Genomic DNA, 24,582 nt, shown 5'->3' with positions numbered 1-24,582 from the left:
TGTAATATATAGCCTATATAATATCTAACCATCTAATTTTGAATCGAACAACCTATAACTTTCACCGAAATAGCTTTTATTTCTGAATTTCAATGTGCAAAAAAGGTTTGCCCAACAACTTCGCGTTGAACTGCCTTATCTACTCTAAATAGATTTCCCCCAGTTTGGGAAACGATTTATGGCAAACCATAGGCACACACTCGCACAAGCTTTCAAGGCGTTTAGTATATATCTATGCCTTTGCACCGAACTAGTACACATCATTACCATTACCGTTTCCCAGTCTAAACGCACTAGCCCAGTACTTGCAGACCGACTCGTACGAAATCCAAAAACGCAGAGTTTAATGCGTCGATGGTGAAGGTGATGCCGACACTTTCGTTTCTCTAGTTGGGCAAGGACAATGGAAATGCACACACACGGCAGGATAAGAATGCTAAGTTAACGGTTTTTAGGCTAACTATAAAATCTAAATCGGTTTCTAGGTTGTTAAGAACACATTGCCCTACTTCATTTAATTTAATCTTTAATCAATCCAAAGAGGATTGTCCTTCAACTACAACAGTTTTCAGTTACATTTATTTTAAGTTCCTATCAGCTTTTTTAATTTATAAATCTTTTTTACTTAGCCCCATTTCTTAGTCCTTATCCAAACTATATTGAGCAACACTAATCCGAGTCATGGCACCCAGAGCACCCAGTTTTATTGTCCGACTGACAGACTAACTGACTGACGAACGAACTAAAGCACAGACTGTTGAACTGGGGAACTGCGAAACTGACGCACTGACATCGCCGAACCGCACCCAAAGTGCTTGGCCTGGCAAGTGCATAGATAACAAACGAGTGCAAGGATAACGAGGCTACACGGCAAGGACTACGTTTACAGCTAGAACTACAACTACAAATGCGACTGTGGCTACGGAAATAACGCGAAAAATGGCGCAACAGTAAAGGCAATGGGGAAGACAGTGAAATATTGAAATACAATTGGTTTAGGATAAGATCACACACAACCCTATATCTTGTCTTGCCTCCCCAAAGACCAACACAGGATGGCACTTAAAGATGGCGGTAAAGGATGTGGGATAAGTGCCTTTCAGTTGGCTCGCATTTCGCTTTAAGTCCAGCCAGTTGATTTAAATGGGCTACATCAAATATTGAATAAGAGATTAGTTGTTCAAACCTTGTCATACTCTCAGTAAAATGAATGGCTTTAGTCTGAAGGAAAAAATCTAGGCTGAAATGAACATTAAGTAATGGATTAACATTATGAAAAGAAAATATAGAAAAATTCTGGTACCAAAAAAGATTTATAAATTATTTAAGTTAGTGATTATTCGTAGACTTCATTTGTATGGCAAAACATTTTCTTTAAGTGCAGTTTCAAGAGTCTAAAAAAGGGATAGTCGGCAGGTAGCTCCTCGAAGTACTTTACTCGCGACCTCGCCTTCGTCTAAGGTAGTTAAATTGCGCGTCAGTGTCAGCGGCAGAATTGAAATCCTTTTCCTCTGCAAGCACTCTGAACGCCTCCTGTCCTTTCCACCACCCCGGATTTTCCATACCCATGCCTCTGATACTTGGTCCTGCGTCAATCACGAACCGCTTTTCCCCCATTGAGTGGGACACGTTTTCATGGAACTTTTCCAGCTGCGCCGAAAACTTGTCCACAAACAAGTCGACACATGACACGTACTCGACTTGACTCCACTCGAAAGCAAAAGCATCGTCGTCTCGTCGACTGGGCCCTATGCCACCCAGCGTTTTTCGGTTGGACGGGGATTAGTTCTAGTTTTTGTCACTGTTTTAAAGTTTAAAGCTCTTTTGCGGCATATTTGCATATTAAGTGGCATGCGTTGAAAGTTCCCGGCTGCCTTCTGTTGTTAGTTTTGGCCTAAGCTTATGCCATAGCCAATCTCCGGCAAGGTAACTGCTTTTCGGGGCCCAACTCAAGGATCTCAAAAATCACTGCTGTCATTTCGGGGATTTTCCTATTTTGAGGTGTTTTCCAGGGCTTCCGCAAACATTGCAATGACATCCCGAGCTAAGCCCAACGAGCTGATAAGTCAAATTAGCATAGATGGATGAAAACATTTTGTCGCTTGTCGAGGATTTGTTTTGGCATTTACACATTTTACAATACGAGTACATTGCGAGGAACATTAAGGCAACTACAGTCACTTGACTTACAATACTTAGAGTGTGGGACCCATATGACACGGCAGAAAAGTGATAACTTAAATTAAACATCTCAAAACATGATTTGTGGTCTGCCAAAAAACAAGCTTAAATAATTGAAAATAAAGGTTTTCAAATTAATATCAGTCATTAGTTTAAAAAATACAAAAAATAAGAATTCAAATACAGAAAAAATATAAAAAATATAGAACATTATCTCTGTAAATTATTTCACAATATTTTTCGAATATTTGTAATCAAAAAAGTGAACTTTCTTCTATTAAATTTTAAATATAATATCGCCATGGAACTGGAAGTTCCACTAGCATCGTCAAGTTTTTCTTTTAACCTACTGTCATATGGGTCTAGCATTTATCACTTGTCAGCTAATACAAATCGGTTTAGATTAATACCCCTAGGCCACCACCCTCTATGAATCGATCCAATTGAAGGCTGTCCTGATAACAGCTTCCGCCGGAGTGGAACAACCGTTGACCACGCCCTCGACACATGCCTGTATTGTGACGCGGTAGTAGGTGTTCGGTTCCAATTGTGTGAGGTAGTAGTAGTGCTGATTACCAGGAACTTCGTTGCCATTCGGGATCTCTTCAACGACACATTTTTCCTCCATTTGCTGGCCCACCGATGCGTGCGAGTTCTGGCACTTGGGCAAGGCATGACGGATCTTGTACATACTCGGATTCACGTCCTGAATATCTCTCTGTTTCTTCTCGCTTTTCAGGCGGAATTTCTCAAATGTTATGGCGGCTAGTCTTTCTCTGATTTGGTTTGTCATCGGTGAACTTGTTGGCGGCGGAGTAGTGGGCTCTTCCTCTTTCTTGAACGATAGGAGGTGGTCATAGTTCACCACTCTTTCAAACTCCTTCCTTCGATAGTCATAATTTCGCCTAAAATATACTTTATAAGTTTTTTATTTACATTTATAATTTCATGACTTACGAAACAAAAACGAGATTGGGCAACGAATCTTCATAGGTGATTTGCTCCTTGTTGTAGTAATCCTCATCATCCGGCTGAGGTCCTGAATCGTAGGGTAACACATTAGCGCACTCGCAATCCGAGTCTTTAATTGTTGTCGTTTCTAGATTGCTATAGTTCTTGTCCTTTACATCCTTAGTAATATTGGCCTTCTCAGAGGTCACGAAATATTTTGTAATCACTCCGTTTGGACGAACAGGAGGCCACCAGTGGAGGAGCTTAAAGAAATAGAACAACATTATTCTAATTTCCTAGTTGGTTTCTATTTATGAGACTCACAATCTGTGAACTGATTTCCGAGCTACCATATATCCTAACCACAGGACTTGGCTTATCAGGCAACGTTTGGAAGTAGCCAATTTTCGAGTAGGCATCTACCTGTATATGGTATTCGGTTCTGGTGATGGTCTTAACAAAATATGCGTACTGTGTATAAGGCTTCAGGCCAGTTATCAGATGACGACGACTCTTGTTAATCGCAACATCCATCAGCCAGCTGGAAAATAAGCATGGAAAATATTATAAATCAAAACGAAATGCGATGGCCTCCACACCACTCACTTGTCATGACCGCAACCATGCCGACCATCGTACATGGTCACGTTTTGCAATGGGGCTTCCTTGTAGAAATACGTATATCCTAACAGCGTTTCCATGCCATCCCAGTCCATATAGTCCAGGATAATGCGAACCGCAGTGGAATTTAAATCCTCCACTTTGGGATTGAGGGATCGGGCTCGGTCACTACAAATCACGCGTTCACCATTCGAATTTGGAGATACATCTGCCACAGATATGTTCTCACCACTTTTAAGTGAACTCTGCAACTGATGAATTTTATCATAGCACAGGCGGGGATTCAGATGGAAGAAGAGTGCACCACGCTGAATGATCACCTGATGATTCACAGGCCAGATGTGTTCCAGGTGGTAATTGTTGACCACATAGAGAGCGTATCTAAAAAGTTTATTTATATTTAAAGATTTGTATTATCATATACTTAAACTCACTTGTTTTCCACCAGCTTATCCCCTCTGATGGCATCTAAGTTTTGCAGGAATGAGAGCGACATCAGCTGGGCAGAGTGTATGACTTTCAAATAGCCAGTGATCTCCTTGACACTAACCAAAGCATTTTCCAAAACGTCTACAATTTTCTCTGCATAGGAAATATGAAAAATTACCAATTAATCTTTCAGATATTTAAAAACTTACCCTTGATATTAGTCAGTTCAATGATCAACGAGCCATTGATAGTCACACAGTCCTGCAAAACGTCTAGATCCGCAGCACTCCTGATATGAAAATCACCCTTGCACTCCACCTGGCAATGAACATGGCCTTTGGTGTCTATGACTTCCTTTTGATTTCCCGGACACTTTTTCACACACTGATAGCCACGTATCAAGGGTATTCTTCCCAACTCCCGACATTCTCTGTAGCCGATGCACCTGTTCTTATTGATTTCATAACTGGCGATACACTGATTCACACAACCCAATCTTCCCTGGAAATTGGCACAGAGAGAGCAGTTCTGGGTATAACAACCGGTGACGCAATTGTGATCACAACATTTTCCGCCATTATCGCAACCATTTAGTCCACAATTCACTGGGCAGTCTGCCATTCGTGATGGTTGAGGACGTAGCTGGGTTGTGTTCAGATTCCAGCAGCGCTCCGAGGAGTTGTTACCAAAGTCATAGTCCGCTGTCAAGCCGCCACACAAAGGACATTGGCTCTGCGGCCTGTTATGCTATAGGAAAAAACAGAAACTTAATAAAGTCACTTTAACTTTAAGGAAAACTAATCACTCTGAGGGAAAAGTGCTGTTGAGTTGCATTGCCCATTAGGTACATCCAGTCAACAGTTTCCACGAAGCATAACGTGGGATTCGATTCGATGCGAATGAAACCCTTTTGGATGCGCAACAGCTCCACGAGACCCAGTTCCCTGAGATTCCGATTCTCGTAGACAACCAGGGCGTACTGATCGAACAGAAGGTTTTGACCCCGAATGATCCGTAATTTGGGAAAGATGGACTGGAGTGTGATAAGACCGGCACAGCGATAGACCATTAAGTAATCGCTAATCTCAGTAATATTGGTGGCCAGTGAATCGAGACTATAGTTGCCGGCTGACAGATCCAAATAGGCCAATCTTATGTGACCCACCACGTGCGTACAGTTTTGAAATTTGCGGAAATCTGCAATCTCATTTATTTCCAGTGATTCGCAGGCGATAGGGTCATTGGATCTGGCTAAAACCGGCGCTGCGGCTACGAAAATTAGGAACAGCAACGGGATCGGGAGCAGATGCCCCATGCTGCCTATGCTGCCACCTGACACTTCCAATTGAGAGCACTTGACCCGGGCGTTAAGGCGGGTTTCTCGATCAATTAGCGCGCGCCCGCTTGAATGTCAATGTCGTATTTTTCTCGCTCAATCTCCCTCGAGAGGAATCACTTAATATATATATTTGTTTATTAATTCTTTTGATATTGATATTTTTCCGCTTTTTTAGAAGAGTTGCTTTCCCGGCAGCGGTTCGATTTGGACTGATGCCATTGGAACGGCGTTCTCTGCCTTCGATCTCTTCAATTAGCCTCTTGTTTCGGACTTCACATTGTTTTGTTTTGTTTTGCTTCGCACTGTTATTTCTTTTTTATGCGCTCGTCTTCGTTTTCTAAACCCTTTGATTACACCAGCGGAAAAAGTTAAGACTTCGGGTGTTTATGTAGCTAACTAATATTAAGATTACGAATGATACTTTTTTAATATTTTTAATTTTATTATTTTAAAAGCTTCAATTTAAAACACTTTTAACACTTTAATTTTTCTTAAGATATTAAATTTTTATATTAATTTTCTTTTTAAATATATTTTATGGATTATTTTCAAAAATAAAAAATATATATGTGAAAAATTTTTAAATAGTAATATTTTTCAAAGCTTTATCTTTCTATGATATCTACACTTTTTTCACCTGGTGTATACAAACGTCTTGAGATTGGAGAGCAAAGGCGGTGGCTGTGCTGAGAGAATAATAATGTTTTCGGTGGGAAGAGCTCGCGCGATATTTACGTTAATAAATATAAACATTTATGGACATTCTAAAATTTTATACATGCCGCTTTGCAGTTTGTTTTTAATTGATCATTCTGAGTAAAATGAAAAATCCCATACGGCTTCTTAGTACCTTAAAAAGAGATAATAAGTACTCCCAATCAAATGTTAATACATTTAATACGTCTTTCTATTGCAATTTGATTTATAGAGATTAATAGATTTTAGTATTGCCAGCAAGAAGTTTGCCTCCAAGACCTACTAATTAAATTATAACAAAAACCAAACCCTTTTTTTAAATTTTTAATACGCCTCTGTTGCATTTTGTTGGTGCGATCATTTCACGCATCTGTTACCTTTCACGTTTTTCTCAATGCCTCTTCCTTTTTGCCGGCAGACCAAAAACACTTGTTACTTCAGCATCCGCAAATGCCACCTGCCCCCCGGCCACGCCCATCCTTTCCTTTCCCCCTGTGACCTTGCAACAATCTGCAAAACCGGTTCAGACTTACCCTTTTTTACCCCCCGAGTGCATGCTTTTGTTTTTGCCTTTTGCGCAGAAATTAAATTGCACCGGCGAACAATTCAATTAGAGTGAAGGCAAAAAAAAGAAAAGAAAAATCTGCGAAAATAAGAACGAGGAAAAAAAGTGAAAAACCAAAGCTAAAATCCAATTGGAGGAGTAGTGAACAGTGAACATCGCACAATTGGCAGTTCATTAAAGTGCAAGTAACGCTGGCGAAGCTCAATTGGAAACGGGAAAATTTTCTAAATTTAGCTAGATGCAAATTGAATAAAAACAACTAAGCTCCAACCATTTTGTAAATAAAATAATTTAAATAAAATATTCCACTATATTATTTTGTATTTATTTCAGTTTATAATCGTAATTTAAGCCCAATTATTATGTGCACAAAATGTTGTTGGCGTATTTTCGATATTTTTAATGACCTGCAAAACGTGGGTGATTATTCAAATGTTTTGCTGAATTTGATGTTGCATTTTATCGTGCAGGTAACATAATAGTGCACCACATTATTATTGCGTAAAATTATTAATTATGAAATAAATAATTGATTTAGTATTATCTAAGCCTACATATTTTGTTAAATTTGAAAAATTGGGAAAAATATACAAATAATTTTTTTGTAGTTTTGTAGTATATATAAAAATATTTATTAAATTGCCAACATAACTAGTTTTTATGCAGAGCATTACATAGTTTTTTTGATTTTAGTTTTCCACAAAACAAAAATCATAAACTGCATAAATTTTAACGAACGTAAAATGCACAAATTCACACAAAAACACCAACTGCACTAGAGAAAAAAATCGCAGTAAACGTGTGAAAAAGCCGCACAGGCATAACTATCAATGATTTTTTCGTTAGCTGATGCTCGCTTTTTTTTTTTCATCATGCCACCCGGCTGTGAATCAATTTTCGCAGTAATTTGTAGAGCCTGCGCTGATGTGTTCCGCGCGGAATTTAATGCAGCATCCTTTCCGGCAGCACGTCAAACTATGAACATTGAGCACACACCCACACCAACCAGCAGGGAAAACCCACACAACCAGAGGCGCCAATTATTGAATATGCCGAGGGTACAGTGGCGCCGGTAAAGGGAGCTTAGGGGGCCGATAGGTAGGCAAAGGGACTTACAGTGTTGATAATCTAGCCATTTCTTTTCAAAAATATAAAAAAAATATATATCTATCATCATCAATCACAATATCAAAAGTTTTTATAAAAAACAAAGACATTTTTTTCGATAATTTTTTAATTTTTATGTTTGAAATGCTTGTTATGGGTAAACCATAAAAAGAGCATATAAATTAATTTATTCTCTGTTTGAGCTACATTTTTCATACATTGCTAGCCAGCACTGATCCGCTTAATTCGCACGGGAGTTGGAAGATGGTGATGAGGCAGAGGAGTCAAGTCACTGGAGTATCGGAGGCGGCAAACACGTAACGCCATTTTGCGGCGCGTGATAGGAATCGCTACCGAGGACGTGTGCATATGCCTACCCAGAAGCTGGTAAATGCGGGCAAAAATCGGGAAGATCTAACGCGATGGAAAATGCGATGGGTGGGCGGCAGGGAAAACTTGGACATAAGTCAGGCCGTGAGTCAGCGGCCCACGCACGTCCTTGCATTTAAGTGCCAAATTAGGAGGATGCCTTGGCCAGCAGATCCAAACCAATGGCTGCCTTGCACATGGCTGTCGGTCATAAATCAAATGGTCGATGCAATTTATGGCCCTGCCAATTCAATGAGCCACTACCAATGCCGTTGCTGCCACTGCTTCTGCTATCTCATCATGACCTATTATTATTATTATTGCTGTTATTATGGATCCTGGCTTGAGCCGAAGGAATTAATTAAGTTTGCTGAAAAATGCAATCCAGCAAATAGACAATGGCAGCAGCTGTTCCTTCAGTCTTTCTTCTGGGGATCCTTAAGTCTTGGTCCAGTCCTGGAGCTGTTGGAGCCTGATTGATGTGGCACCTCGCAGCAGCTGACAGGATATTCAACCCTTCTGGCTGATGCAATTTGACACATGACAAAGCAGCGTGTAAAGCAGCTCCAAAACGTCTAAAATTTGGACATAGCACTGGCCCAACAAGTTTCCAAGACCATGGCTGGCATTTCCCCTTAATGGAAGAAAAATATATTCAAAATGTTAGGCAATCATCAAAAATTGTTCAAACTGAGAGCTGCTAAAAATGTTTAAAAGCTCTTTGCATTTAAACTAGTGAAACCATCACTTAATTTTCTGCCACTCTTAATAAAATGGCATTGCTCTTCATTTGCACGTGCACTTTGCAAGCCGCACTTCAGCCATATTTACTACAATTCAAAAGCTGATTTTAATCAACCAAGTAACAAACCTCATTCAACTTAATTGTTTTAAAGTAGAGCTCAATTAAAATTCGAAAGAAGGGCCCTAAAAATGCAAACAAAATGAAATGCTACTGCACTTAATGCAAACAAAATCAATAGCACTCAAATTAAAAAGGTTTCAAATAAAGAATAGCCCAAAATAGCAATTATTTGTAAATGAAGTGAAATTTAGGTGAACCATTAAAGTATTCTTTCCCCTTCGTTAGACAGATCGATTGATTCTAGAAAGTGTGAAAAACATTCAGGAAAACTTTAACCATTGACGACGAATCGAAGTATTGATGAGCAGTAAAAGATTTAAAGATTATCTAATTGGCCAAAACTTGTTAAAGTTTACTTTGCACTCTCTACTAGGCAAGTATTAGATTGCATCTGAAAGTTTCTCTTTGCCGGACAAAATAAAGCTACAGTTTGTCGACTTTTCCATTCATGAGCACAAGTTGTTGATCATTAAAAGAGTTTACTTATATTACATAAAAATTCAACTTGGTATAGTTTCCATTACAATGGGCACTTGACTTTTTCAAATGCTAAAAGTCCTTGATTACATAAACCACTCTTTCAGACATAAACTTCACTCTTAATCAAAATGTTCCATTGTTAGCCAATGGCGTTGCCAAAGCATCTGGTAAAAAGCGTTTCATATTTTACGGCTCACCTCATAAAGCCAAAAGGTTGACTGGCAGAAAGTCAGGACGGAAAGTGCCCTTAGTTACAAGGATATGGGCAACCTTTATGCCACTTGCATTACGCATACGCCCTGTCGTCGCCGAGATCTTCAAGTTTATGCTAAAAAGTCGCACACACACACACACACATAGAGAAGAAGTCGACTCGGCATTTGCCCCCTTGCATTTCTCCATTTTTATTTCAATATCCATATAACCCATAGACCCCATCCTCTTTGCTAGCTCCATTTTATGCGTTCCTTTCATGCAATGCAAATCGTTGGAAAAATAGTTTATTTTCCTCTTTTTTTTTATACATTTTTATGAAACTTTTTGTGCCATTTTCCCTTTGTTGCTTAAGCATGTAATTTATGTATTCTTGAATGCAAGTGTGTGTATGTGTGTGTGCAAGTGCCACAACAATTTGCATATGTGGGCCACACTCAGGTGGCAGCCAGCTTTTCTTTTCTATTGGCCACGCATAAAGCTTAATTTATTGGCGCCTGCAGTGTGGAATTTTCGCTACCGGTTTTTGGCCAGGTAGTTGCAATCATTATTTTTTTTTACCCTTTAGTCAACCACAAAAATTTGGCTATCAAAGAAAATTAATAATGCACAAAAGGAAAGGGTGCGGTGCATCCCTGGCATTTCCACTTTTGCGTGCGATTGCGGAATTTTGCGTTAAGGAATGAGTGTAAAATATTTTAAAAGGTTTAATCAGCCGGAAAACGTTGGAAAAAGCAGGAATGAGGGAAAAATTATTTATACCACCAACTACGATGATAACATTTTAAGAATGTCAAAAACTTCAAGCAAGATACAAAAGATTAAATTTGATTAATATTAACATACTCCCTAACCCACAGTTATATTTTCCCTATGTACTTTCCTCAAATCGTCAAACTAAAGTCATTATAATTAAACCCATTATTAAATTTTCAGCTTGAATGCCGACTTGTGGTCTGTTGATGGTCAAATGAATTGCATATCTGATGGGGCCTAAATCCGATATATGGATGATTTCTGAGACGCGTCTGGTACGCTCATTTAGCATTTGCCACGGGCTTTGTTGTCGATTTCAAATGGCATTGAAGGGCAGCCATGGATGGCTGCTAATGCGCCCGAGTGCTAACTGCTTGGAAACGGATTGTCCAAACTGTAGAATTGCCGAATTGTCAGATTGCTGGATTGCCCGATTGCGTCACGGATTGTCTGAAAACGATAGCAATGCATTGCGAATGGGGTTGCAGGAACGCTCGAATAGGTTCAAGAGATCTGAATGTTAAGTTCCATAAGGGCCTGCATGTTTAAGTCAGAAATAAGGCTCAAATTTGATAGGATTTTTACTTTCACTGATATTTTAAATATTTTTTCAAGTTACATTTTAAATCTTTAAAGTCAAAATCAACTTATTAACTTACTTTTTACAGTTCTCTTTGTAGTGGTTAAAGATCCTGCGGCTACGCGGCGGTTACTTCATTTCTTTGCCACATTTATGGCACTACACTTGACTATGCTCAGTACTTTTCTGGCCAAAAGAGAAGCCTAAGCTTAGCCAGAAGTCATGGAACGAACGCCGTCGTTTCATCGCGAGCTCGTAAACAAATGCGCACCTCAAATTTGTAAAGATTAGCAGACAATTCGCACACAGTCAACACGGGCAACATCTAAGCTGCTATCTACCATTTTCCATCTACCAATCCCCAAAACAGCACTGAGAAAAATTAAACTAATACAAAGTGTATTTCAATAAAAGTACTATCAGGAATATTATTAAAAATTTCGACAAGAATCTGTGAAACTTCTATCTTCTACCACTAATTTATGTTTCAAGCCAATTCAAAATTAACATTTTTCTCCGTGTAAAGATACAATTTTAGAAATAAGAGAGAACGGGAAGTTGAAACCGAAACAGCGCGGGGTTGAGGGACCCAGGTAGCCACCTGGTCTAATCTAATAGCTGCCGGCTGACAAACATTGACATTTTCTGTTATGTAATCAGAAGCCCAAAGGTATGCCCAAAATACAAAGAACACGTGCCCAACACGCTCGCCAAGAGCTGAAAGTAAGGTGAAAAGCGGTAAAAGCGGAAAAGCGGAGGAAACGCAATAAATTGTCGCATAAAAATTGATGTTTTATTTTCAGCTGCCTTTCCCTCACTTTTCCCCAGCACTTTTCCCATTTTGGGTTTCTGTTGTCTTTTGCTCTTCTCCGCCTTTTGCTATGCAAAACGTGCATGGAAATCGCAAAATTCTTTTTGGTTTTTCGGTTAGCCGAAACACAAACAAAAGCATCCGAGTAGAAAGTTGCTCTTGGGTAGTAAAAATTCTCGTAGCGGGGACATTTTTAAACAGTGAAAATTCGTATCGCAGTCACTTGGTGGAAAATGGATTTTTTCTGAATTCTTTCCCACAAATAACTACTTCAGTTATAGGGTACTGTTATTATGATTATCCTTAAAGTAACGGCCTTCCAATGTTTATTTTTCTAATTCACCCATATTTAACTAAAACTTTTCCCTGTATTTCCATATTAAACACAAGACCTAAGCGGATCTTTCCGATCTTAGTCAAAGCCTACATCGTCATGATTATTTGATGCCAGAGCAGAGTTATTTATAGGCAGCTGACATGACTATCGCCGACCCAAAAACCTTGCCTTATATAGTTGGAGACCCTGGAAATAGACTCAAATGTGGTGTGAGAGAATGAGGCGTAAATTAATATTTGCCACGTGTAGTGCTGGGAGATGTGTTGAGCGTTAACCGCTGGGCAGGCGCACGTGAAAAATGTCGAATAATCCATTACGGACAAGACAAGTGCCTCTTATCGTCAGACAGCCCACGCGGTCCCAGGTTCTCAAGAAGGTGTTGCCTTGCGGTTTTGGCCCAAAAACTACTCACCTGCCTCCAGTCACTGCACTTGACGTAGACGGACAATCCGCCCTTTTATGTCGGACTCCCTACTATAAATTTAACCGGCATGTCAGTCAAATGCTATTCTCTATTTCTCTTGTTCCTGCTGCATAATCTGTTTGCCACCCCGAGGCGGTAGGCGTGAGTTTAGGCCCTTGAAATGGGTATGAGAGGCCCGAAGTTACTCTTCCTAATTGGTTTCTCGGGAAACCGTAAACAAGCTAGGTTATGTTAAATCGAAATGGTAAGTAAAAGACGATAAATGAAGCTGTAACTTTCAAAATGGCCGGTGAATGCAACTCTGCGAAGAAATTCAATTAAAATAAAGCTTTTATTATTTACTCTTTTAAACTTGTACAGATCACAATAATGTTATTATTACGAATATAGTTATATCTTAAGTATTTCCGATTTATGAATTTTAGAAGTTAAAATCCATTTTTGTCTTACATTTCTTGATTTTAATGGGTATGATTAAACAGTATATATTTAACAATAAATAAACCGAAATCTAACACACAATAAACATTTAATAAAATTGTTTTAGTTAACAGATTGCTCATAAGCTTAATTTTAAGGCAACGAGACAAACGAGAAAAGATTAAATCTTCCTTATCAATTTTGCAGCCTATCAAAATTATTTTACTCCATTCATTAAAATACATTATTAGTATTGGTAAATTATATATATATAATATTAATAGCTCATATAACAATGAGCTACAGCTAATTGTGGCTTATCTTGAAATTCTGACTCACTTTTACTGGGAAGAAATATTTTATAAGAATAATAGACTATTTTTCATGATAAGCCTCACATTAGCCTTGCTTGAGAATATAAAAGCCGAATGAATCTTATGCTGCCCAATTATTATATTCCAATCTTTAAGCTAAGAATAAAGTGCTCTGCGATTTCGTTATATATTTTCGTCTTGGTGCTGTGCCACAAGTCAATTGCCCAGCTCCTAGATGAAAAATGTCTTCCAAATACGAAATTCGTTGAAAAAGTAATGTATGGCCATCAAGCAAAAAAAGGTGTCACCCCATGGATGGCTCTTATACGTGATTCCAAGGAGTTTATTTGTGGCGGTTCACTTATTAACAAACGTTAGTACAGTAAATATGGTGTAACACGAAATCTACTTACTAAATTATTTCCACTGTCTTTAGGCTTTGTCATGACAGCAGCCCACTGCTTTAAAAGACGACCGGAAATGTAAGTTTAAAATTTGAACGACAAAGTTCATATTAATTTTCAAAATATTTTGGATTAGATTTGTAAAATTAGGCGTTTACGACAAATATTGCCCACAATCACAATGCACAGAGGTGGAAGAATATAAAGTAGTCGATAGGATTGCCTACAACGTGAACGGAGTTACTAGCGATATAGGACTACTAAAACTGGACAGAGAAGTGATCTACAATGGTAAATACACTTTCAAATCAATAATATTTCCACCCACTGTAGTAAGTTTAATATTTGAAAAATTGTTTACTTTCAAAATTGTTTAAAAATATCGACTAAACATTCCCTAAGATAGCTTCTGCAATATACTTGCCTTTAATCTCTGTCTCTGTCATGGAGTTCGGCATCAGTAAAACTATAGGTAATACGCTTTAATCGACAGAATATATTTCGCCGATCTGCATCATCCTCGATAACACGGTAGACCCGTTGTCCGTAAAAAAGTACTCGGCCTACGGCTGGGGTAAGACGCATACAAAAAAACCAAGCCGATACCTTAGATTATTAAGCCTGCGTCGTAGTAGTGCGACGGAATGTACGATACGTTTGATGAAAAGCTATTCTGCGCTGGTGGCTCAAAAGGGGACACCTGTGAAGGCGACTCCGGCGGTCCTTTGGTCTCGCGTGTCAAGTACAATGGAACAATGATCTACGCCCAGATGGGGGTAATCTCTTTTGGAACCGAGTCTTGCGATTCCATTGGACTTTATATAGATGTAATGAAACATAAAAATTGGATAATGGAACATTCTCAAGTCGTAGATCCAGAAGTGAAGATTATGCTGAAACAAGCTCCTCAGGAACCTTCCTTGAAGGAGCATCCGTATTATCAGTTTATCAGTGAATTATTGGTAAGTTAACATGTTGACAAACTCTGTATATAGTTAAGTAATGCCAATTGTTTCATTTTTAATGGTAAAATCCAATAGGAAAGGTTCATTAAGGAATATTGCTGTTGTAACAAAGAAGAAAACAAATCGAAGCCAAAATTGGAATATCGCTCGAAAACTAAGTAATTCCCAGGTAAATTTTTATTTTACTTTATAAAAACTTTATGTAACGTTCCTTTCCTTTCAGTATGCAACTAACTAATATGTTGGAGTTCTTTGTAAAGGGTTAATTTTTTTTCTTTTGCGTAATCATATAAGTACCTTGTGCGCAACTGTAAAATTAAACAAAACCTAATTAGTTCAAAAGGTTTACAAATATGAAAATACCTCATTGACTTCTTATTGTTTTGGCAAAACCTTGCAATGGTTGCAAGATATTCCTGTAGACCATTGGCCTCTTCTCTGTGACATCTTGAGTTGTAGATGACTGCCATGTCATCTGCATATGTCGCAATAAGTGTTTTTGAGGGGTCTAACATATGCTGTCGGTTAGGGCTTGGTATATCAGAAGTATACAACGAATAGAGCAACGGTCCAAGTACACTGCCTTGAGGAACTCCTGCGCTCATTGGATAGTTATTCGATAATATATCTCTTTCTTTGTCCTTAAACTCTCGATCTTCCAGATAAGATCTTAAAAGCCCATAGTACAGGAGCAGGTAACAGACTTTTAATATTGTGCTATAGGCCAACATGCCACACTTTATCGAAAGCTCGCTGCATGTCAATAAAGACCACGTTAGAATACTCATCGAAAGCCTGTAAGATATATTGAACCAATCTGTGGACCTGTTATACTGTGCTGTGACCTCTTCGAAATCCAAATTGATGATGTGGCAATATATTGTTTTGAGACACAATCGCGGTAATTCGATTTGCAATGAGTCTCTCCCACAGTTTGGACAGGGAGAGTAAGAGATCTATTGGGCGGTATGACTCAGTTTCAACCTCTGGTTTACCGGGCTCATGGATCATCAGTATCGCAGCAAGTTTCCATTGCTTTGGGAATAATTGAATCGTAATAATAGCATTAAAAATTAGTGATATAAATAGAATCGAATAGAATAGAATTTAAGTTGTTCAGCAGCCCGGTACCATCTACTTCGGAGAACGAATTGCTATTCTTCGAAGACGCCTTAATGCCATAACTACTAGGACGAGGATCACGATCAGGTGGAGTTAAAGCAGTCGCAGCTCTATGTTTATTGTCAGTGAGAATGTCGACTGCATTTTCGATGTCTGTACAGTCCAGTACAGAATTTAATTGGTAGGAGCTCTTAAGATGTTGTTTAAAAGCTCTGAGATCAGTACGACTTAACATTAACCGAGAACTTGGTCTTACATTAACGCCATTTGTTTGCAGATCCCAAATCTGGCCGATATTTATTTGAGAATCCAGTATCCCGTGGTATAGTGCGAAGTCAATGCAAGTAGCTGTTTGGCTAGATACATATGGGTATCCTGGCTTTACCTGAAACACCATTTTATTTACTATTGAGGCGTAAGATTGGTTGCAGAGGTGGTAGGCTTTTGCAGACTTAGTTGCTGCCTAGTTCACTGTTGTTCCTGATGTTTTTGTTGTGATTGCTTGTCGCGGTATTTGCTTCTTCGAAGTACCCATAGCACGTCTAAGGCAATCTTGATACCACTGGCAACCCTTGTAGCGTGCCACATGATTCCCTTTGCAGTGTATACAGGTGGGCGCTTGATCTTGGGGGCATTGCTTTGTGGGATGATCTTCGCCACATCGAGCACAATTGGGGTGTCGACGGTAGTACTTTCCTGTGTGTCCAAATTCTTACTATATAATATATAGCATTAATTTCTGTGCATGGCTTGATATTTATGAAGAATATGACTTTGTTGTATATCCACAAAGAATTGATGAGTTAGCTGCAGCAGATGTAATGAATAGTGTTGAATTAATCCTGGTAGAAGAATATTGGTGATATGATATTCTGAGTTTCAAAGCACAGTGTGCGTCGAGCACTGTTGATTTCTGCCCTGATCTCTGAGGGTGTTTTTCCAGAAACTTGGTGCATTCTTCCAAATTCAATCTTCTTATCGCTAAGCAGAAAGTAAATAAAACGCACGATTAACATTTAATAACATTGCTTTTAGCTATTTCACTTAACAGATTGCTCATAAGCTTAATTTTAAGAAATTTAGACAAACAAGAAAAGATTAACTCTTCCTTATCAACGTTTGCTGCCTATCAAGGTTATTTCTGTTTACATTGTTTTACTCCATTCATTAGAATACATTATCTTGAAATTCTGACTCACTTTTATTGATAAGAAATATTTTATAAGCATAATCAACTATTTTTCATGATAAGCCTCACATTAGCCTTGCTTGAGAATATAAAAGCCGAATGAATCTTATGCTGCCCAATTATTATATTCCAATCTTTAAGCTAAGAATGAAGTGCTCTGCGATTTCGTTATATATTTTCGTCTTGGTGCTGTGTCACGAGGGAATTGCCCAGCTCCTAGATGAAAAATGTGTTCCAAATACGAAATTCGTTGAAAAAGTAACGTATGGCCATCAAGCAAAAAAAGGTGTCACCCCATGGATGGCTCTTATACGTGATTCCAAGGAGTTTATTTGTGGCGGTTCACTTATTAACAAACGTTAGTACAGTAAATATGGTGTAACACGAAATCTACTTACTAACTTATTTCCACTGTCTTTAGGCTTTGTCTTAACAGCAGCCCACTGCTTTAAAAATCGACCCGAACTGTAAGTTTAAAGTTTTAACGAGAAAGTTCATATTCATTTTAAAAATACCTTGGATTAGATTTGTAAAATTAGGTGTTTACGACCAATATTGCCCTCCATCAAATTGCACAGAGGTGGAAGAATATAAAGTAGTCGATAGGATTGCCTACAACGTAAACGGAGTTACTAGCGATATAGGACTACTAAAACTGGACAGAGAAGTGATCTACAATGGTAAATTAACTTTCAAATCAATTATGTTTCCACCCACTGTAGTAAGTTTAATATTTGAAAAGATGGTTACTTTTAAATTTGTTTAAAAATATCGACTAAACCTTCCCTAAGTTTGCTTCTCCAATATCTCCAATATCTGTCTCTGTCATGGAGACAAATAAGTTCAGCATTAGTAAAACTATATGTATGTAATCTGCTTTAACCGACAGACTATATTTCGCCGATCTGCATCATCCTCGATAACACGGTAGACCCGTTGTCCGTAAAAAAGTACTCGGCCTACGGCTGGGGTATGACGCATAAAGGAAAACCAAGCCGATACCTTAGATTATTAAGCCTGCGTCGTAGTAGTGCGACGGAATGCAATTCTATGTACGATTCGTTTGATGAAAAGGTATTCTGCGCTGGTGGCTCAAAAGGGGACACCTGTCACGGCGACTCCGGCGGTCCTTTGATCTCGCGTGTCAAGTACAATGGAACAATGATCTACGCCCAGATGGGGGTAATCTCTTTAGGATCCGAGTCCTGCGATTCCATTGGACTTTATATAGATGTAATGAAACATAAAAGTTGGATAATGGAACACTCTCAAGTCGTAGATCCAGAAGTGAAGATTATGCTGAAACAAGCTCCTGAGGAGCCTTCCCAGGAATGGCATATGTATTATCAGGTTATCAGTGAATTATGGGTAAGTTAACATATTGACATACTTTATATATAGTTAAGTAATTCAACCAATTGTTTCATTTTCCCAGTGGCAGGATCCGAATAATCAGTCTCAAAAGATATTATTGGTAAGTCAACATGTTGACATACTTTATATATAGTTAAGTAATGCCAATTGTTTCATTTTTAATGGTAAAATCCAATAGGAATGGAAAAATAAGATCAGTTTAAACCAAAGGGATAACAAATCTATGCCAAAATTGGAATATCGCTCGAAAACTAAGTAATTTCCAGGTAAATTTTTATTATACTTTATAAAAACTTTATATAACGTTCCTCTCCTTGCAGTATTCAACGGACAAATATGTTGAAGGTCGATGGGTCTTAATTATGGTATAAACTTTTTGTAAAAGAGTAATTTATAAACTTACTAATAGTAATATGATATCAATTTGAATTATGTTTTCAAATAAACATTACAAAATATTGACCTAAAACTTTTTATGTTGATAAAACAAATGAATGCCTCTCATGCCACTCATAACCGTTTAGCGCGTGCTTCTGATAAGCCAACACTGTAGTCATACTATCACACTAATTGATAAACAAAACGAATATATTTTATTATTTGTTTTAATATGGAATACTTTCTATAATAATAATATTGCGGCTGTGCATCTCTCTACAACTTCTGTCTGTGAACAGTTGCCTGAAATATACAAGTGGAAGTTAATAAAAATAAATAAAAAAATAACAATATAAAAAAATATTTAGGAAAATACTATTTGTCTCACAAATTAGATTCCTTTTTGATCGCTGAAATGAAATTATAAAAAAATGTATCTAACAATAAGTATTGCCTTTTATTTTTCCCACGCATGTCAAACTAATTTACTACAGTCCTCGATCAAAAATATATTCTATTAACATCAAGTGAATAGTTGATAACCTGACCTACGCATTCTAGCAAACCCAACTCAAATATTATGGACGACTTTTTGACTTAGAAGTCACGGCAGGATATTCGAATACATATAGAGGGGGAAAATAAGAGGGAGATGAAAAGGCAGGATGACAGTGAGATGTGGTAGAAGGTAACGCGATAGCGGAGCGGAAATTTGAGCAATGCAGCTAAATTGCGTTTAACCAAGCAAGCGAACCAACTCGAACTGAAGGCATTCAAAAGCCCCCAAAACCCATTCCCGGATCCCGATTTCAGCCCGGAACCGGAGAGCTCGAGACCCGGATGGCTAAGAGTCCCAAGGGCGAAGAAGCACCTTCCTTCGTGAAGACAAACTGCGCGTTGAAAACATAAATTCTTGATTGCAATAGACGTCGACAATGTTGTCACCGCCGCCAGACTCGCAGGCATCATCATCATTTTGATGTCGTCTCCTCATGAACTTGCGCCATATTTCACTCAAGGCTACCATTTCAAAAGGGGCACGCCCAGGCGTCCAAATAGTGATGCCAAATATGAAGGACCAATAAGTATGGAAATATTTAAGAACTCATTTACTTGGATCAATATATTAACTAAACTAAATATATTTAAATTTGATTTTTTGAAAACCAAAAATAAGCTAAAAACCAACAATTTGCCACCACTGGCGATGACCAAAAGTAACAAAAGGAACACGTGACATCTGCGGTACATAAATAAAGAGAAGGAGAGAAATGGCCGGTGTAAATTATTGCACGACATCATCAGCGAAGGGTCCTCACTTTTTGGGGTCACCACCTCAACAGCAACCTATTTATATAGCCTCGAATTCTATTGGATCTCCCTCCAAAAACACAACCCCAAATCAATGGGTTCTCCTCTACTAATTTCCCTTTGTCTACTTTTAGGCGAATTAAGTGCTTAAATTTCAATTAAAACTTGTACTTGAACTTCTTAATGGTGAAGGAGAGCAGGGGAATTGCTTTCGTCTCCCATCGCACTGGCCTCATTAATGCTAAATATCCGCGATATTTTATAGTAATTAGGAACAGTCAAATTGAATTGGCATTAAGGCGTGTTATGTTGCACGAGCTCTGGCCATGCTATAAAAAGGAAATGTTATTAGGGTTAAACTTAGTAAGACATTCTTGGGGACGGAGGCAATTTTCTGGAAAATAGGCAATCAAATTGAGGAAAGAAGGAAATGGGTTCGAAGGATGAGAAAACCAGATTGACGATCCACTTGGAATTACGAGATTTCCACAAGAACTTCAGCCTTCTGACTACAAGCATGCGATGCCAAAAATATCTCATAATTGAGTGGAAAAATTATGGATTAAAGATTTCATTTTTGAACCTAAAAGACAAATCATATACAAATTTAAACTATAAACAAAAATGCTTTTAAAATTAAAAAGCCAAAAAAAAATATTTCAAGTGATTAAAATTCATGGAATGCTTACATGGAATTTTCGTAAGACTTTTTTAATCTCACTCACACTTCAGTAATGAAATAAATACATGCTATTCAGTGGCTTGGAAGACAGAAATAATTTCTTGTAGAAGCAGCCGAACCGAAACGCAGACACGGCCACAATACAATTTGATTTCCATTTCGTGGGATCTCTGGCTTTGATTGCCGCTGACCTACTTGCTGCCTGATTACCCCACCAAGCACATACTGCGATACATACAATATAGACACCCACTCACACACAAAATACACAGACAAACGCAGACAATCGGAGGTGAAGAGGAAATGCTCCTTGTGGCATAGTTTGCATAACTTACGGCGCATGCCGCATTCCTGGCTGGCAAATAACTTTGCATACTTTCGGTGGCATGGATAAGTTGCCTTGATTTATGCAGCAAACACTTTCGATTAATTGCCCACAGAGCTGCGCTTATTGCACATATATGCCGTTATCTGATATGGATATAATGGTATGGTAATTCTCGGGATAAGGAGTATAATTTGGAGGCCAAGGGGCAAAAAGTCATCAAAACTATTTCATTAATTTGTTGCTCGGCTGCTCTGCTGCTACGGGTCCCCAGAAGTCTTTAAAACTTTTGTTTGTTTGCCTTTGGCCAAAGTTTTAATCGCATTTGTTTGTCACCGCTCTCTTAACTATATATTTCGTTGGCAATCCGTCTCAATTACTCGGGAACGTGTCTTGCCGACTTGCGTCAATATTTAACTTATAAGTCAAAATTTTAGACAAATGTTTGTATAGTGGAGGAAGGACATTTTCAGGATAGGCTCTGGTTATTGGATTAAAAAGTTCGGCAAACATATAGGGCGATGATCTAACCGCGGTGACAGTGTTCATTCTTGAAACTGAAACAGATTTTCCCCTTGCCAATATAGTTTTATTAAAGGTTTCAATGTTTGATTTCGCTTAATGCTGCATTTCGAGAACGTATAGCGTATGCACAAACAACATCTGATTAACTTTTCTATCATTTTCAACTTGGCCCTGTGGCAAAACGATTTTATATTTTTGACCGGCCCTCTTTCTCTCCAAAGTAAGTGAAGCGAGAGCTGCAGAGCTGTCAACCGCACGGATACAAATACAGGAAGCAGAGCACCGGCTCACGGGGCGGATGGATAATGTGAGGGGGAAATTGAGGTGGCTGTGGAGCGGCGAGTGGTACGTTGGGAGCCAAGGATGAAGCCAAACTGAACCTGGTTGAACTGCACCTGACGCACGGGCAAATACACCAAGGGCCAACTAGCTCATCCTCATCATGCCCCCTCTCAGTTGCTAATGTAGTTTACTTACGCTGAAATATTTGCTTTGCCAAACTGCATTTCCATTTCCAGGGAAGGAGTCAATTTTTATCACTCGCTTGAAATTTGCATACGGACATGGCAGTTGGAATCTTCTAAGGTAATTCAGAGAGCACATTGGAAAGAGATTCTACAATTTGAAATAAAATGAATAAAATCAAATCTTATAAGGAAACTCTTTTAATGAACTTTTCTTTTGTAATCTTTAAATGAAAAAAAAAAACATAAAAAAATAAACTATTATAATTTCTTAATATATTTTCCTGATATTTATTTTTGAAAGTGTTCTAACCACTGTTCAGTTTTTGGACAGAAAACCGAGCGTGTCCAAAACTACATTGCCGAATGAGATGCAATTTTTAATCGAAAAAATTACACAGAAATTCAGTTCCTGTTTTTAGATAAAATTAAGATAATTATGCATCCTGGTGGACAGGGGAATGAAAAGTAGAGCCAAGGTATAGCAAGCAGGATCAGCCGCAAATTGCCTTCATCATTCTTGGGGTGGTGCTACCTTTTGTCTGTCTTTCTGTGCTCCTGTCCAGGACTTATGAGAAAGGCCAAAATGTCATGTCCAACAGATAAAAAGGACACGGACACGGCGGCTAATGACACAAAGAAAGGATACTACAAAAAAAATTAGCTGCACGGAGAAATATAAATTTTAAATATCTCAATAAATATGGTAAACAAAAATTATAAAAAAAAACGATAAAAATATTCAAGGGTATTCAAATTTGTAACTTTTCCCTAAAAAATAATAATGTTAATGCAAGATTTGATCCGTTTAATCTATATTAAGATCAGAATAGACATTAGCTAAGGCAAAAATGTTGGCAATAATCAAAACTTGAATCCTCTTTTTCTATCAGTGTACAAAAAGCAAGGGACGAGACCAGAAAAGGGTTATACAACTCAGTTTCATCCCAACTCCTCTTCTCTTCACCCCATTATCTTTGGTCTAGGCCATTATTGTTCAGGCTTTATTGTTTTTTTTGTGTTTTTTTGCCATCTTACTCATTTTGTTGTTGCGGCTCCTTTTGTTGAATTGAAACAATTTGTCACTTTTTGGCCAAGTGCCTCTGGCGGCTTTTTGTTCAGCAGTGCGAGAGTTAGCTGAACCTCTGAGGAGAAGCCCGGCCAACCTTTATTCATCTCCTTTGTAGTTAATGAAATAAATGAAGAGCAAAGTGCAGATGGGCGCACAAAAATATACATAATATTTCTGACAGTGTTTTATTGCAAATTGCCAAGTTCTGTTGATGTACACAAAATTACGGACTTCCTGATACGCCATAAGGTAAGCTAAATTACCAGCACCAGAACATTATAATTTATTTTATTTATTGCACATTACTTTTAAACTCAAGTAAAATGATTTTCTTTTTAAATTAGTTTTCGCTGCAATGACCATTGGTAAATAAATTATAGCTCAGTAGATTGTAGATATTGATTGCATAACATATTTGCACAATTACCATATAAATGTGTAAATGGGAAATATGCTCTCATATCGAACACATGTTCGAAACGCTTTATGAAGTGTTCTTTCAGCCAGTCCACCGATAAAAGCCTATAACTCGATATATATAGTCGTATATATATATATATATATACAATGAACTGCATTTCATTAGCTCACCGCACTTGACCACGTGTAAAAACACCAGAAAATAAATAAAAACAGCAGAGAAAATCAATCGGAGTGTTAAATTTCACTGAATTGCCATTTCATTTGCATAAGTTACATTACAGTACATTAAATTAATGCCAGACGGCCACTTAGAGCAAATACGATAAAAGCAATTGAATTTGCTCACACAAGCAGTTAACGGCCAGCCGAAACAAAAATAAAAAAAACAAGCGGTTAAAAAGATTTAATTTGGCCAATGGTCAGGTTTCAGCTTTTTTCCGGGAAATCCAAACAAATAAATAAGATTAGGGTGGACAATGGAGTAAGGGGGCCAAACTTAACCTCAGATGGGCCAGCTTTATCATAAGCCAGGTATTGGCCGTTTGATCTGTTGCAGCATTTTCCCCACCCACTTTCCACCTTGAACCACCTGGCCTCAGTCCTCCTCCCTTTGAACTTTGCCCAATGGTTACCAAATCGGCCTAAATGTCTAAACAGGAAATCAATTCTCAAACGGCCTTTTCTGTCGGACTCTCGCACAAATCCACACAGCTTCTTTAAATTTTGAAAGGAAGATTCTTGGAATAGGAATTAATATGTGTTCATGAATGCGTTTTTAAAACAAGCTATATTAACATATTGAAAGGGTCAGCGTTAAATTTAAAAAAAAGTAAATTTATTAAAATGCTTCTTTTATATATGGTAACTATTCTACCAGTTAAACCTTTTCC

The 24,582-nt window shown here is 38.1% G+C and overlaps 3 protein-coding genes across 4 annotated transcripts; 2 read left to right on the top strand and 1 right to left on the bottom strand.

Moving 5' to 3' along the window:
* Window positions 1-2,255: 2,255 nt before the first annotated feature.
* LOC108116179 (insulin receptor) lies at window positions 2,256-5,717 on the bottom strand. The gene is made up of 7 exons (XM_017227920.2): window positions 4,988-5,717; window positions 4,392-4,929; window positions 4,188-4,335; window positions 3,739-4,134; window positions 3,457-3,673; window positions 3,139-3,395; window positions 2,256-3,086 (listed from the first exon to the last, which is right to left on the bottom strand). Exons 1-7 carry the CDS (start codon window positions 5,495-5,497, stop codon window positions 2,609-2,611), a joined length of 2,544 nt encoding a protein of 847 aa, XP_017083409.2. The 5' UTR covers window positions 5,498-5,717; the 3' UTR covers window positions 2,256-2,608.
* Window positions 5,718-13,609: 7,892 nt separating this feature from the next.
* Window positions 13,610-19,190, top strand: LOC108116154 (coagulation factor IX-like). 2 transcript variants are annotated; one of them, XM_041818701.1, is made up of 6 exons: window positions 13,610-13,831; window positions 13,895-13,940; window positions 13,999-14,153; window positions 14,356-14,824; window positions 14,903-14,996; window positions 18,833-19,190. In XM_041818701.1, the coding sequence occupies exons 1-4, from the start codon at window positions 13,735-13,737 to the stop codon at window positions 14,619-14,621; spliced, it is 564 nt and encodes a 187-aa protein (XP_041674635.1). In that variant the 5' UTR covers window positions 13,610-13,734; the 3' UTR covers window positions 14,622-14,824; window positions 14,903-14,996; window positions 18,833-19,190. The 2 variants fall into 2 exon arrangements, with proteins under 2 accessions (XP_041674635.1, XP_017083379.2); XM_017227890.2 differs by lacking the exon at window positions 18,833-19,190 and adding an exon at window positions 15,051-15,187.
* On the top strand, window positions 17,259-18,778 carry LOC108116155 (CLIP domain-containing serine protease B15-like). Its single transcript, XM_017227891.2, has 6 exons — window positions 17,259-17,496; window positions 17,560-17,605; window positions 17,664-17,818; window positions 18,028-18,506; window positions 18,574-18,612; window positions 18,691-18,778. The coding sequence occupies exons 1-6, from the start codon at window positions 17,286-17,288 to the stop codon at window positions 18,769-18,771; spliced, it is 1,011 nt and encodes a 336-aa protein (XP_017083380.2). The 5' UTR covers window positions 17,259-17,285; the 3' UTR covers window positions 18,772-18,778.
* Window positions 19,191-24,582: the final 5,392 nt, after the last annotated feature.

The sequence above is a fragment of the Drosophila eugracilis genome, unplaced genomic scaffold, assembly GCF_018153835.1.
Source record: "Drosophila eugracilis isolate 14026-0451.02 unplaced genomic scaffold, ASM1815383v1 contig_367, whole genome shotgun sequence".
Lineage (NCBI taxonomy): Eukaryota > Metazoa > Arthropoda > Insecta > Diptera > Drosophilidae > Drosophila > Drosophila eugracilis.
Note: the sequence above shows the minus strand (reverse complement) of the source record. Positions and strands in the feature narration are given on the sequence as shown.

Excerpts from the sequence above, each read along its gene's own strand:
- LOC108116154 (XM_041818701.1), top strand. The coding sequence starts at position 13,735 with ATGTATGGCCATCAAGCAAAAAAAGGTGTCACCCCATGGATGGCTCTT. Across the intron at positions 13,832-13,894 it reads CGGTTCACTTATTAACAAAC|GCTTTGTCATGACAGCAGCC; the intron begins GTTAGTACAGTA and ends CACTGTCTTTAG. Across the intron at positions 14,154-14,355 it reads CAGAGAAGTGATCTACAATG|AATATATTTCGCCGATCTGC; the intron begins GTAAATACACTT and ends TTTAATCGACAG.
- LOC108116155 (XM_017227891.2), top strand. The coding sequence starts at position 17,286 with ATGAAGTGCTCTGCGATTTCGTTATATATTTTCGTCTTGGTGCTGTGT. Across the intron at positions 17,497-17,559 it reads CGGTTCACTTATTAACAAAC|GCTTTGTCTTAACAGCAGCC; the intron begins GTTAGTACAGTA and ends CACTGTCTTTAG. Across the intron at positions 17,606-17,663 it reads TTTAAAAATCGACCCGAACT|ATTTGTAAAATTAGGTGTTT; the intron begins GTAAGTTTAAAG and ends ACCTTGGATTAG.
- LOC108116179 (XM_017227920.2), bottom strand. The coding sequence starts at position 5,497 with ATGGGGCATCTGCTCCCGATCCCGTTGCTGTTCCTAATTTTCGTAGCC. Across the intron at positions 4,930-4,987 it reads AACAGCACTTTTCCCTCAGA|CATAACAGGCCGCAGAGCCA; the intron begins GTGATTAGTTTT and ends TTTTTCCTATAG. Across the intron at positions 4,135-4,187 it reads GATAAGCTGGTGGAAAACAA|ATACGCTCTCTATGTGGTCA; the intron begins GTGAGTTTAAGT and ends TAAACTTTTTAG.